Source organism: Ammospiza nelsoni, chromosome 7 (assembly GCF_027579445.1).
Source record: "Ammospiza nelsoni isolate bAmmNel1 chromosome 7, bAmmNel1.pri, whole genome shotgun sequence".
Taxonomy (NCBI): Eukaryota; Metazoa; Chordata; class Aves; order Passeriformes; family Passerellidae; genus Ammospiza; species Ammospiza nelsoni.
Window position 1 is genome coordinate 13,233,255 of NC_080639.1, and position 14,210 is coordinate 13,247,464.

At 40.3% G+C, this 14,210-nt stretch overlaps 1 protein-coding gene across 2 annotated transcripts in view; it reads left to right on the plus strand.

Annotated features, from left to right (window-relative positions):
* AOX1 (aldehyde oxidase 1) overlaps positions 1 to 3,285 on the plus strand; it is a 39,582-nt gene extending 36,297 nt beyond the window's left edge. Inside the window, exons 34-35 of one of the 2 annotated variants that reach the window (XM_059475825.1) lie at positions 103 to 280; positions 1,209 to 3,285. In XM_059475825.1, the coding sequence (XP_059331808.1) occupies positions 103 to 280; positions 1,209 to 1,222 (192 nt within the window). In that variant the 3' untranslated portion in view covers positions 1,223 to 3,285. The remainder of the gene's footprint in view (positions 1 to 102; positions 281 to 1,208) is intronic. The other variant, XM_059475824.1, reaches the window with a different exon arrangement.
* Positions 3,286 to 14,210: the final 10,925 nt, after the last annotated feature.

A 14,210-nucleotide genomic window follows, 5' to 3' on the forward strand; every position in this document is an offset into this window, starting at 1 on the left:
ATGTCATTCAGAGGATGCAGCTTACTTGTGTGTACTATGCAATACAAAATTGGTCTGTATGTGTGTATTTATATGAGACTGGCTTTTTAAAATCTTTTTCAGGGGATAGGCGAGGCAGGATTCTTCTTGGGATCCTCTGTGTTTTTTGCTTTGAGGGATGCAGTAACTGGTGTGAGGAATGAAAGAGGACTGAAAAAGACCTTTGCACTGAACAGCCCCCTGACTGCTGAGCAAATACGAGCAAACTGCGCTGATGCCTTTACTGGGATGGTAAGAGAAGGTGGGGTAAGGCTCTGTGTAACAGTGGCTGGGTAACAGTTGCTGATTTTGGCACCCCTAAAGAGTGAATTGCCTAATGATGCCTTCAATCAGTCATGCTTTAAATACAGCTCCTTGTAATTGAAATGTCTGCTAACAGGTCTCATTTATGCAAGTTATTTCAACAAATGCCATTCAAACATTGTATTGGAATTTCTCTGGGTTTTGGTTTTGTTTTTTTCTTTGAAATTTACATAATTTTTACAGCCTTCTCTTTCCCTGAACCCTCCTCCTTTCCTTCTGCATGTCAAATCCCATAGAGGATTAAATAGCTCATCTTATTAATGTGCAATGGATCAGGCTCTAAGCCTCTTCAGTCTCCTTCCAGGTGCTTTGCCCCACTAACTGCATGCTGGCACTGTCACTTCATTGTAGTACTCCCTGCTATGCCCAGTTCTCTTTGGGAGAGAAAAATTAACTCAGAGCAAACACAAAGAGACAGAAGAAAAACAAACAAGGCAATGCACTTTGTATAATGCTGATCCTTTATGCTCTGTTTTCTGCAATTGTTCACTGTAGTCATGTTCCCACTGCTATTACAATTCTTTTTCTGGGTAAGTTTTTACTTAGTGAGGCAAGGTCTTTGCCAGCATATAAATCCATGCTACGCCTTAACCTCTGCTATGGAAACTCTTGAGCTCTCATTCACAGATTACTCCCATGGTATTTCTGTGACTGTGGTGAGGCACCATTGGCCCCTGAATCAGTAGGTTTGTGGGCTTACTCTCATTGCAGGAGCTTGTAGGAGGTGAGGTCCACCAGAGCAGGGACCATGCTTCTCCACCCCTCTTTAGTCCTAATCCCAGTTATGACTTGGAGGCACCTGATAAAGACAATGCTGGGAGGTTGCCTGTCAAAGTCACTGTTGTCATTTCTTGCTTATCTCTTAGATGGCAAACAATGAAGCTTCTTCCTCCTTGGGCCACATCTGTGTGAATGACAAGCCATAGTGCGTAAGACCGGAATGGAAAACTGATTTACACACCCAAGATGCACTAATCAACACATAGATAAACATATTTTCTCTTTTCCTGAATAGAATCAGCTACTAAAAATATGCACTTCATATCTTACATCCTTATCTTCATTCTTCCTCCAGCGTACTCATTACAGTATTTTGCTTAAATGACTGCATTTAATTGTCAGAAATAAATCTTCTGCATTTGAACCATATATTTTCAACAAAAAAGATCTGCTGATCAGCACAGCTTAAATGCTGCAGGAGAGGAAAGTGTAAAGGTATGCTAGATAACTTACTGCCACGTATTACACTAAACCACTTCATATGATAAATGATTTTGTAATGGCTTCAGCTAATTTTCTAATTTAGATTTGAGTCTTGCAGTGAAGTGTGAGTGCAGAGATCTTTGTCAAAGAATCAGAACCTTGTTTGTTGGATTCAGAACCTTTTTGACCAGAAGTGATGCTCCGACTTGTAGAAAAGCTGGTTACACTCTTTTGGCACCGGTATCTTTGTGTTAAAAACATGCAAGAAACAACAGTTATGATTCTCTTTTGCTATGCCAGGCAAGTTGCCGTGGCTAGTCTAGATATATAGAATTTTATCCCAAAAGTTGACAAAGTTTTAATTTCCACCAGAAGCTTTCTTTATCTCATAGAGCAAGCCAAAACCCTCTGAACAGAATGGGAAAATTGACATGGAATTCAGTGTTCTTTGAATGGGAGAATGGATGACATGTCAGCCTGCAGGCTCTTATTATTTCACTGCCTCTCAGTGTTCCACAATTTCTCTTGTCTTCCCTTCATTTGTCAAGCTGAGATATATCTGTGACAGAAATCAGGTCAGTCACTTTAACGGCTTTTGCATTGGCTATTAAGATACAGAATCTTTATTGTTTCAATTTGTCTCTGTAACAGTGATGAGTTGGTGAAATGCAGTTGCTTAAACATAGGTGTCTAGACCATTTTAGATGTCATAAGACAGTAGAGACATGGCACAGGAGTGCACAGGACTGGAAGAAATGATACAGTGCCTTGAGACCAGGCAGGTAATAGTAATTGTAATCAGTGGACGTGGTACTGAAGGTGACTAAGACAGCTGAAGCTTTTTTGGGGTTTACTTAATTTTCTTTGCTTTCTTCGTAATTATTTGGCTTTTATATATTGTTAGAAGTCAATAAATTAAATGTGAATGCTGCTGCCACAGTTAGTTTTTCTGATTTGAAACATCTTCTTAGTCTCACTGTTTGGTGTTACAGTCTAATTATCAGAGATGCCTCTGCCCCACCTAAGGTGTAAATGAGACCCTGTGCCAATAGTCCCAGAGTCATTCTTCTGGAATTACTGCCTTGCTAGAGTCCAGGTCCTGGGTACCCCTGGGGCATACATGCCATTCCAATCATTTGAGATAGTGTGTGTATAAGCACTTGTTTCCTTTCCCATATTTTGTCACAGTGGGAATTTTTTCCCAATGCTAACCCAACCTTTACCTCTGTTAGGTCTGGAATCAGCTCCTTCCTGCTGTGCCAAGTGTGCTTATCTCAGGTTCCATTGTCTCAAAACACTATTCCCTCGAGATAAGCAACAGTCCTTACATAAGGGCTTAAGTTCTTTAAGTCCTTAAACATGGGTTTGTCAACGACTGCTTGCAACCCCACTGTTGCAGACATTTCTCCACAGAAATCCTTTCTTTCGGATTTCTGTGTCTTCGGGAGGCCAGAGGCCTCCGAAGACAAGGTAAACAATTGTTATCAGCTGCTGGGGAATGCAACAGGGGCACCTATTTTGATTGGTGATTGGTTCATGTTTTATGTTTATAATTAAGGGCCAATCACCAGTGCAAGCCAGGGGACTGAGTCCTTGGCCACAGCTTTGTTGTGGATTCTTTTCTATCTCTTCTTAGCTAGCCTAGCTGCTCTGCAAAACCTCTCTCCTTATTCTTTCTAGTATAACTATAATGTATTATATCTTATATTAATAAATTCAGCCTTCTGATTCAAGAAACAAGATTCACCGTCTTTCTCTCACCAGCTGCGCCCACTCAGGCGCGGTAATACCCCACATGTTGCTAACAGCCCAAAACATGTGAATGCTGGGATATACTGAAGCAGGGAGCCTACACATCTGCAGAACTGGGGAGGAGTTCTACTGTCTCTTGTTGTCCTCCGTACCCATGCACCAGCAGGGGTGCTTGTTCAATCTGGGCAAGTCAAACCTTGTCAAAATCTTGCCCAAACCTTGCAGGCAATGACATCTCCCCACCTGCAGTACTGAAGTGTTCACACTCCAAGGAGTCATCACATTTAAGACCCACACTTTTTCTGCAGTGCAAATCTTGTTTCCTTCTCAGTCATTATTAACAAAGATTCCTCCCTGCCACTTTGTAAGTGGCTCTTTTGTCTGGTTGCCTCAGTAAATTCTGTAAGTGTAGCAAATATGGGTTATTGAATTTTCTGGGTCTGAAGCATATTAAGCTGTCTGCTGACTTTTAAGTGTTTAACAAACTTCCTGGAAGTTAGAAATTTCAGCAATTGACCATCCTGACAGATGACAATATGGCTATGTGAGATATTATGAAAGAAGTATTCTTATCTACAGGGAGGTAGGTAAGCAGAAATGTTAGGCTTCAAAGGCACTGACATACTGGATGGCTATTGGCACATGAATGTGCACTGTAACTGCACAGTTACACCCAAACTGGAGATAGTTCAGAAGAACTCTTGATACTGATCTTCTTCATGAGAGCAATTTTCTGTAGCAGTCTACCCCCCAGTAGGCCTATTCCATGTGGTGAAAGCTTAAACACCTAACATAAATACTAGGTTCTGGTTTGAGGGTTAGCCTGTAAGTTAGATATTGGACTGCCAAAATCAAGATTTGCCTGGTTCTTTCTGAGTTCTGAGTAGAATCCAAGCAGTCAGGTTCAGACTTTTTTTAATCCTCACTCGTGTTTCAGTAGCTTCTTCCAAAATTCTTTTATTGCATTCCTTTCGCAAATATTTGTGGGCAGTTCTTGCTGCTATTACACAACCACCTCCCAAGCACAAAAGTTCATTTGAGTTCTGAAAATGCATGGCACAGTTCTTTGGTTTGTTATGATATCACAGAGTGCTGTTTGCTGCAAGGCAGTTGGCTTGTACACATTTGTCAGAGAGTGCAACTTTCTTATTTAATGATTGCATCTCAGTGCAGAACATTCATAGTAAGGCATAAAATCCTTTATGAAACCATGAAATGGGAAGTAAATCTGCCTTTCTGCTACTTGCCCTGCCTTTGAGAGACTCATGCTTTAGAATGCAAGTATTGAATTAATGTTTTACAAATCTTATACTTGGATTAAAGACCTTGGCTAAACTGCTGCTGGTTGATAGAGCTGGTCAGACAGAAAGAAGATGCCACCATGTGCTCTGCATGTTCAGACTGAGCTGCCAGGAGGAGTGCACTGCTTCTCCAGCCTACAACTGGTGTCCATAGCAGTAAGATTATGATTGGTTCCATGGAAATGTAGTGGTTTTTTGTTTTTCAGGTATGTCATTTACCTAGAAGGCCAGTCCCGTGTTGCAACAGATCTTTGGCTTGTCCACTGGTCTTTTAATTGCATTTTCTGCAAAGATATGTGTTTTTCAGGGATTGCTTCTGCATATTTTGAAACCATGATTCCACATGGCACTTATCAGATATTAAAAGAACATGCATTATATTCTCAGGAGGGAAACAAGGCTATATATATCTGTTTTCTTTCTGGTAAGAAACAAAGTGGCAGAAAACCACTTTGATTAAACAAAAATGTAAATACTGATCAACCATCCCAGGGAGACAATACTTCTGGAAAGACAAATTTTAAAAACATTTATGTACTGTAGAAACTAGTCTGGGTCTGGCATGGTAGATACATGACTCAGCAAATGGGGATGTAGTGATCCTCCCTAAGAGAACACACTTCTTGTGTTCTGTCAGATACGCAGTGAGATTTTAGCATCCTGATTTCCCCTAAAGTCCAGTAACATTGCTTTACATTATACACAAGGGAAATCTTTCAGAATCATCAGAGTAGGAAAAAGAAACATAATATTAATCTCCTCCTACTATTTATTTAGTGTGTCTCTTACCAAGTCATTTAGTTCATTCTTATTTCAGTTTCCTGAGCAATAATATAAGTAAAAGCTCAGCAATGTTCAGCACCACAGGAACCTCAGGTGTCACTGTTTAGCATGACAGTGCCCTACTGAGCAATATGGTGGTTCATACTGACATTGGTCGAATTTACCAAATCTTTGTCATTTCCATCACAGAGAATGGTCCAAGAGCAACAAAGAAGTGTGATTTTCCACAGGAAGAGAACCACATGGATTTCTCCCCCTGGCCTGAAGAAGCTGAGGGAATGGCTATGCCTTTTTGGGGGAGAAAAGTAAACCTGGTTTTATCAACAGAGATGGTATGAGAAAGAACTTCTGAAGGGAACAGTAGATGAAATCACATTAAAAAGTAGAAAAGTAGAACTTCAGTTAAGATTGAATAAAACAAACACAATTTCTAACAGACTTTTAATGGAATAAAATGGACAGCTCCCTGTTACATATAAGGAGGGCGAGCTTAAAAGTGACCTCATTGTTCAAGTTGTTAGGAAGACACATTGTAAGCAGGGGATCATCCTGGGACTGGAGCCCAGTCTCAGCAGCTGGCACGTCTGTCCTTTGGCATCAGAAGGTAAGCTTTGGCCCCCCTGCCAAGTGTCTTTGAAATGGGCAGAACACTGCAACAGAGAATAGGTCTGTGGGTAACAGTTTTCAAATCAGATACTACTGTGCATCTCCTAGATGAGTTAGAATGGTACCTTCAGGAGAATGGAGAATATTTTCCTGGTATTTGCTTGTCATTTTATCTTGCAAAAAGTATTTGCCAGTAGAAAACACTGTCCTGTTTGACAAGGCAAAAGGAAATGGCATCTAGTCATCTCGGGAAAGCGAGGTGGGTGTGCCTGACAGGTAGGAAAGCCTCCTTTCTACCCTCTGGTTATGTCACTCCATTTATCAGGTTAGCTTTGTCCTGTGACTCCACCACTGTATGCTTTTCTTGCTTTTGCCTGTCACTTTTTAAGAAAAACTTTGGTCCATTCTCTAGGGCCATGCACCTAGAAACTTCTCTTGAAGTCCCTGGTACTTTTTTGGATATCTGTGTGTATATATACGTGTGCACCATGTTTAAATAACACTCCAGTAATCCAGTCAAAGCAAGTCCCATCCTTGCAACATAGAATCTGTGAGAAGTTTGGAAAATCTTGGCAACAATTTCTGCAGACTTTGAACTAAATTGTGTGCAGGGCTGATTCCCTATCTTATTGCAGTGCTTGATAGTTACTTAAAACTTACTGTAATTAAATTATTGTAATGGTCTGAAGTGCTTTTGAGTAGAAATAGGATAGTTGTATTTAAACCTAAATAATTGATTTTCTGACTATTGTTAGCATTTTAAGACGTATTTTCTAGAAAATATAAAATACTCAGTATTTTATATGTGATGAAGAACTATGACATTCATATAGGGAAATCTATATAGATTAGCCTTTCTGCTCAAAGGCTAGATCCTGCTAAGTCCATATTGCCCTTAATATATTCTTTTGCACAAATTGAAGAAATTTTAAATCTGCAATGCAGAAATGTTTCCTTCTTGCCTCACATTCAATAACAAACTACAGTTTTCTTCAGCAGATGGTAAAAGAGTCTTATAAATGATCAGTTCCTTGCTGGCTGTGAGCATGCTGACTTAAATGCCAGGGAGTTCACTGTTTCTGTTCTCATCCTGTACTCTGTAAACATAAGACTCTGATACTTCAGAAGTTTCATTCAGGTTCCTGTGTAGTTTTTAGGAATATTTCCATTATTTCCATTGAAACATGAAGTAGCTAAGAAAATTCTGGCATCCTTCCATCACCTCTCCCACTTTTTCCAGCTAGACATAATCTTCTTTGGGCCTCTTACTGTTTTTTCCTCACCCTTAAATGTGTGCTTGTGCCCCTTTCAGACACAAATTTAGGCTGCCTGTATATTTGGAATATATGGAAAAATGCCATATTGTCATACAGTCTTCAGCAATAAGCTCATTTCTGACCTCTTCTCACTAACTAATTAGCGATTTACGATGAATAATCCTGAGTTGTGGCAACTACTCAAAAAATAAGGTTCTAACCGCTGTGACCAAAGGCGGCAGCATGTGGCGCTGGGGGTGGGGTGAGGAAACGTGTCCTTGTTCCTGTGCTCCTAGGTATCCCTCTAGTGGCTATGAGGACAAGAACAGGGTGGGTAGAGGGACACCCAAGCACAGAGCAATGTGTTGTGATGAAGTCAGTGAAGGAGTGACCCCAGGAGTCCCTGCCAGGCCTGACACCAGAGGGTCAGTCCCCAGAGCAGCTGCCCACTGCAGTGCAGCTCGCTGAGCATATGTGGCCTCGTGATGGATGAGTGCTTCTGCCCATAAGAAGTTGGCTGGCTGTGGCAGGTTTCCCATGAAAAACAGAAAGATTCCCATGAGCTGAAAGCCTGCAAAACCTGTGTTGGCAGCAGTAAAGGTGCATTTGCTGCCCTGAAGTTTTGAGCCATAGTAATGATTTGAGAAACAAACAGCCTGGCAGAGAAAATTCAGGAGAAATGTGTTAGTTCCACAAATTGAAAGAAAAAAGAAACCCCAACCTGCTTTGTCCTAAGACAAGTTGTGCCACCGAGCTAAAGCTATCGCAGAGGGTATTTCAGAGTCTTGCCTTTCAAAGAGAGATGGTTGCACCCAAGAATAGTGGAGGTGGGAACAACAAAATGAGCAAAATACAGTAATACTGCTGGCAGTCAAAAGGTCACTTTGAAGAGCAGGAAGATTATCTATCAGCTGTCATATGAATACCATGTGAGTTTAAGCAATCTCACCATGGGAAATTAACAGCACTTTTTGGGGAGGCTGCTTCTGCCACTCACTTTCATGCTGAATTACTTTTTTTATTAACTTTGCCGACACAATGAAAAGGCACATGGATCTTTGTTTTTGCAAGACTTGTCAACAGAAAATGCAGATGAAAACCTGGCTGTCAGTTCTCCCTCTTGTCCCTGTCAGCTGCTGGTTCTTTGTTTTGGGTAGTGTGATGTGAACATTGCTTCAGTAAAGCAATGCAAATCCTGCTCAGAGGATTTTACATCTCTGACAAGACACATTGTTCAACGTATAATCCTGATTTGTACATTTGTCATGAGAGTATTACATAGTAAAGATCTAATCTGCTAACCCCTACTTTAAATGTTCTGTGGCTGTCTGAATCTAGGGCTACAGAAAGAGCACTTCATAGACTTTCTTCAACAGACTTATCTGTGCCTGATGGGGAAGTGTATTGCTGTTATATTTTCTTTTAACATATACAGCTTTTCCCCCCAGAACAAAATATTTCTGACAATAGAAATCCCAGCTGCTTCTAGTTGCATTACTTGTAGTAGTGACATTGATGATGACGGGGTCAGAATTGTGTGTAAATAATGATAAATTAATATGGAAATAATAATAACGTATGAATGGTATGAAGTTTCAGGGGTAAAAAGCTAACAAGTCCTAGTTAACATTAGAGTTGGATTGTAGGCCTAGTTAACATTAGAGTTGGATTGTAGCAAACAGCAGTTTCAAAGAATATATGTTAATTTCTACATGTTTAGCATTAGCTTTTGCAGTTCATTGCTGGCTTGCATTTTTTAAGCTTTTCTTTTTGTCAGCCTGACAAGTTAAACCTCTATTTTCATCTTTGGAAGCACTGTCAGAGGAGGTATTTCCAAAATGCAGTGTCAGTATTTTAGTGACACTGACTGTGTGCTGTAAACAATCCCTTGGTTCCATTTGGCTTGCTGTTTTAGTGCATGCTTTATTTCCAGCTGCAGATGCAACATGCAGTTCTATATAGGGATTATCATATCTGGCATCAGATAATCAAACTAGTTTACAGAGCTGTTTCCACTGTTCTTTTAAAGAATAAATTATGCTTTCATTGGCATTTTTAGTTGTTTGAATTTTGTTTGTTTCTACAGCAACTCTATTTTTCTGCCCTGGAGTCTTAAACCTGATAGCTTTTAATACATAGTTAGTCATAGAAAATAGACAAATTTAATATGTATCTTGATAAGTAACATTCTGGATGTTCACTTTTGTGGGAATTGGTGGCTTCAGCTTTAAACCTCCAGTCCAAAACAATTATATGTGCTATGTGAAACGTGTTGGTGGAGCATTTGGGGGGAAGGTACTAAACCATCTCTCTTTGTTGTAATTGCAGCTGTGGCAGCCAACAAGTAAGTTGATTTAACTAAATTAAAGGAGTTATTTAACTAAACTTAATTAAAGATGACAAGAGTAAATGAAAAAGGAACTGCAGTCCTGAACCATCCTTGGAGGGTTATCCTGATGACATCATCTTTTTATCTCTTTGGCAATAAATCTTGGATAGAGGCTTGAAAATTCTCTGGCCTCCTGATGATGGTATTCACTTACTGTCTGAAAACCAGAACAAAGCCATGGAGGCAGTTTCCCTCTGGTCTGGTCTGTAAAAATCCCAACAATTCAGGCCTCTCTGAGGCATGGTGGCATGAGTTTCACTCCAGATATTCAGTGAAAATGGTTTTTATCCTAATACATAGGTATCCTCACATCAGCCCTTTGTGCCACAGCTCTCCTGTACTTTGACTGCCTTGCTTTTCCCTGTCCTGTCCATTCTTCAGGGAATTTACATCTCTCTATTGAGAAGCTAAAGAGAAAACTACTGAAAAGCTCATTTTCTCTGCTTTGTTACTGCTGCCCAAAAAAAAAAAAAAAAAAAAAAAACCAAAAAAAAAAAAAAAAACCAAAAAAAACCACAAGAAGAACTTGCTGAATCAGCCTAACCTCAGGCATGGTAGGTTAATAAGAAACTAAAACATAGAGTGGGCTGATTTATTGGCACCACTAGGAGTTTGGCCATGTACACGTAATGTCATTTGCAATCTGCATCAAGAGGCTGTAATAAAAGGGGATCTCGCTAATGTTCCTTTTAGGAGCAGGTGTCCACTCCATATTTTATCCTGGAAAGAAATATAGATGTGTTAATACTGGTGGACAGCACCCTGCCTTTGGAAAATAAAAGTGAGTGACATGAGACAAGGTATTTTGCCCAATTACTGGGTAATAGCTTCTTTTGAGGCAAATCAGCATAATTTCATTGACTGTCAAGAGCAGGAAACCGAAGTTCTCTTCTTCTGAAATCCTGATCCAGCACCAACCTTCCCAAGTCCTAAGAGTACCCTGATGAATTCCATGAATCAAAACAAAAGCTATCATCCTGGAGCCCATGCAATATCCAGAAAAAGCAGAGCCATCATCCCTTTTTTTTTTTTTTACATTGGAATACTGCTAATATCCTAACTGCCCTATCCCATCTGCAGATGATAAATATGTAACTCAGAATTTAATATGAGCCACTTCTCAGACATAATGCCAGCTCTGCAAGGTAATGCAAGATCAATCTTGTAGTAAACTCTTATTTTTGACTTCTAAATCCTCACATTAAAAATAAAAAGATAAACAGTGCCAGCACTGAAATCAGCTTGGTAAGTGGTAGTGGCAGGTGTATGAATTGAGCACCCTAAAACCTTCCAGAACAGGGTTTATGGTTTGATATGGTTTGGATAAAGAAGACACGAGGAGCTGGCTTTTCTGTGGACTCTTGCATGAGTAGTAGTTTGGCTGATGACTGTTTCTGGGAGAGATTGCTTATATTTTTAATTTTGCTGAAGATCTTGCTCACAAAGATACTGTTTGACTCTGGTTATGATTAGAATAGGTTTAGAACAGGTTTGGGAAAAGAAAGGAGGAAAATTTCATTTTTGGTTAAGTCTTGTATTAATCATAAGACAAGGAATGGGACTGTGATTGACATATGTCAGTAGCATATGTATTTCATATTACTCTGGGTATCCATTGCCTGGCTATTAGGAAGTGCAATACAGTACCAGCTCTGGCTGGTTTTCACATGCAGTATCTTCTCTCTCACACAGATGGAAGATGTAACCCACAACTAGTGGACTATGCCCTTTTATTCAAATTTCTTCCAGAGTCAGTGAAGTTATTTGCATAACTACTTTGTGTGGTTTGCTTTGCCTCTGGTTTCTTCAAAATGAGGATGGCAAGAAAATGCACCCTCCCCCCTGAGTTCTCTGTGTTTTTTCAGAGCAATGCCTTCAATCTGCCCTTCCCATGTCTTGCACTTCCCTCACTCCAAGGGTTGGCAGGACAGAGCAGGAGCCTGCTGCAGAGTACTGATTTCTGTAGAATGAGGCAGGAGCCAACTTCCCTCCCCATATCAGTCCCAGCCAACAATTACACAAGAGTTTCTGCAGAAAGCAGGGCAAGATGGCAATGGTGACATTGTTTCCTGACAGCCACCTCACAGGTTTTCCATTGCACTCATCCTTTGGCACTGTAAAAGGAGATACATCTGGAGTTGCTTAATACCTTGTCACTGGGCCCAAATTTCTCTTTATAAGTTAAACAGGAAAAAAAGGGAATATAAAAATTAAAGTAGTAAAGCACAGGAGCAATTATGAAATAAAGAGCAAGATTTTACCAGCCATTCTCCCATCAATGCATATCCAGTCAGAAAGCAAACTAAAAAAAAAACCCTTTGGGAGACTGGAAAATAGGAAATGTCTGATGAAACTATGTCAAGGTCCATTAATTAAGGCTTTCAGTTTAAAAAGCCCCATGGACCCCTAGGGCATAACAAATCTGTTGTGCTCTAGGCTGAAAATTTCTCTATGAAAAGGGACACAAATTGCATCAGGCAGACCTGCAGGCCCTCTCTTCAATAGCAGCCAGCTAGAGACCCCTACCTCAACCTGGCTGGGGCTGGGAATTCTGCATCCATCCACTTCTGCTTCCTTCTGTGCAGGATATCCAGCAGTCAAAGTGTTTGTCAGTGGTAGAACTTCTCAAATTCACAGAAGTCATAACCAAGGTCAAGAACCTTCATGGGCTAAGTGTCATGCAAAAACTTAACAACTTAGAATAAAGATCAGTTTGTTATCCAGCCCCCAGGAGATAATGTATCATCTCCAGGAGTGCACTGCAGGCTTTCTTTGCTAACATCATGGTGCCCACAGTTCAATGCAGTCTCATTAAACTGTATTGCATAGTGGAACCTTGTATGTCAGTTCCTGTAAGCTCACCTGTGCCATGGAGATATGAGCTTAATTACCTGTTCAATTACAAGAGTGCCACTGTTCACTAGAGGTAAGTTGGTTGATTTCCCAACCTTTTATAACTTGATAAAATTGAGATATGTGTGTGCAATGACATTTGTGTGGCTGATAAGGAACTTGCATTTGTGAGTTGGTTTTTTTCCTTAGCAAAATAATTTTTTTATATTTTATTTTGGTTTCCTAAAGACAAACTTGGAACCTGTAAGCCATGGGTTTGGATTATAGATTAGTACTGCTTTCCTAAAGATCAGACAACCAGATGAGTCCTTCAGCCACTTACTGACTGCAAGCATTCCTGCAAGAAAGAACTGTCATACTTACACACACACACATATATAAAACACCATCTTGATGGAACAAGATATAAGCACCAGTTCTCTTGTGCTGCCAAGTAAACAACCTGTCATTAATGTGTTTCATGCTACACTGGAACAGTTCTGGTGTTACCTCAAGAACTTGAAAGAATTTGCATGCAATTTTGAAAATACCTGCAACAAAGAGCAGATCCCAAGTTAGTACCATTTTGTCACTTCTACATCCAGTTTGAGAGTAACAACTGTTATCTTTGATTTTTTTTCTGTTCTTCCAGCATATGGAAAATCCCAAGACTCAGAATGAGACACTGTAAAAATTAATGATGGGCAATGTATCAACATTTCAGTAAAACAGAGATTCTAAAAGTCCATACTGCCCAGTATTTCTAGGCACAGATGTATTACCACCCCAGTAACCCACCTCAGGCCTGCTCCACATCTCTTTGAACCACTCACTCTCCCAGAGGTGGAATATAATCACTGCTATTCACTGCCTTGCCATCGCATACTCCTCCTCTGTCTTACCCACGGTTCTGTCCCTCCTTTCCAGCAAAATGCTGAAGCAGGACAAAGTCAATGCATTTCATCCCAGGTGAGGAGAGGGCCCAAGGTGGGGGTAGGAAGGGTTAAGAGCAGGACAGGCTCCCAGGAGCAGCTGTTTCCCTACCAGAGGTGAGGTTGCCCATAGCAACCACCAGCAGATGTGCAGAGCAGATGTGCAGCAGGTGACCAAGAGGGAAAGGTGGAGGGCTGAGGGGAACCATGACAACACAGTTCATTATAGGTGTGGCAGCTCAGCTGTGCCAAACAACTGGCACTCTGACAGACATTGTTTTGGAAAGGGTTTTAGAGTGATCCAGTGGCAGCTGTATGAATCTTGATGGAATATTTCCCCATGAGGAGAGCAGTCTGAAAAACAAGTGTAAAGGTATTGGAGAGGGAGAAAAGGAAATGGCTGAGCCAGTGTAGGTATCAATATTCAGCTTAGATAGTTCAAAGCCATAAAATTAACAGTTAGAACACATTTAACAACATTATTCTGTGCCCAAACACTAGCATAAGAAACAACTCTGGAGATGCTCCATGGGTATTGCATTAGTTCAGATCCTGAGCTCATTTACATAAACACAAGTTTATTTTCGTTTACTTCACTGATGACAGTGCAGGCCTAAATTAGCATAGTATAGAAAAGTGTTACCTGAGTGTTACCTGCACACACCCTCAAATAAATCACATTTAATCTAAATCTGTAGAGATGAAAAAAGATCTTTTACACTGGTAAAATTTTCCTGTTCCTTTCTCTTGGTAAAGTGTGAGAAACTATAGCTAATGGAAAAAGCTCAATTGGTAATGAGCTTTGCAGTTTTGT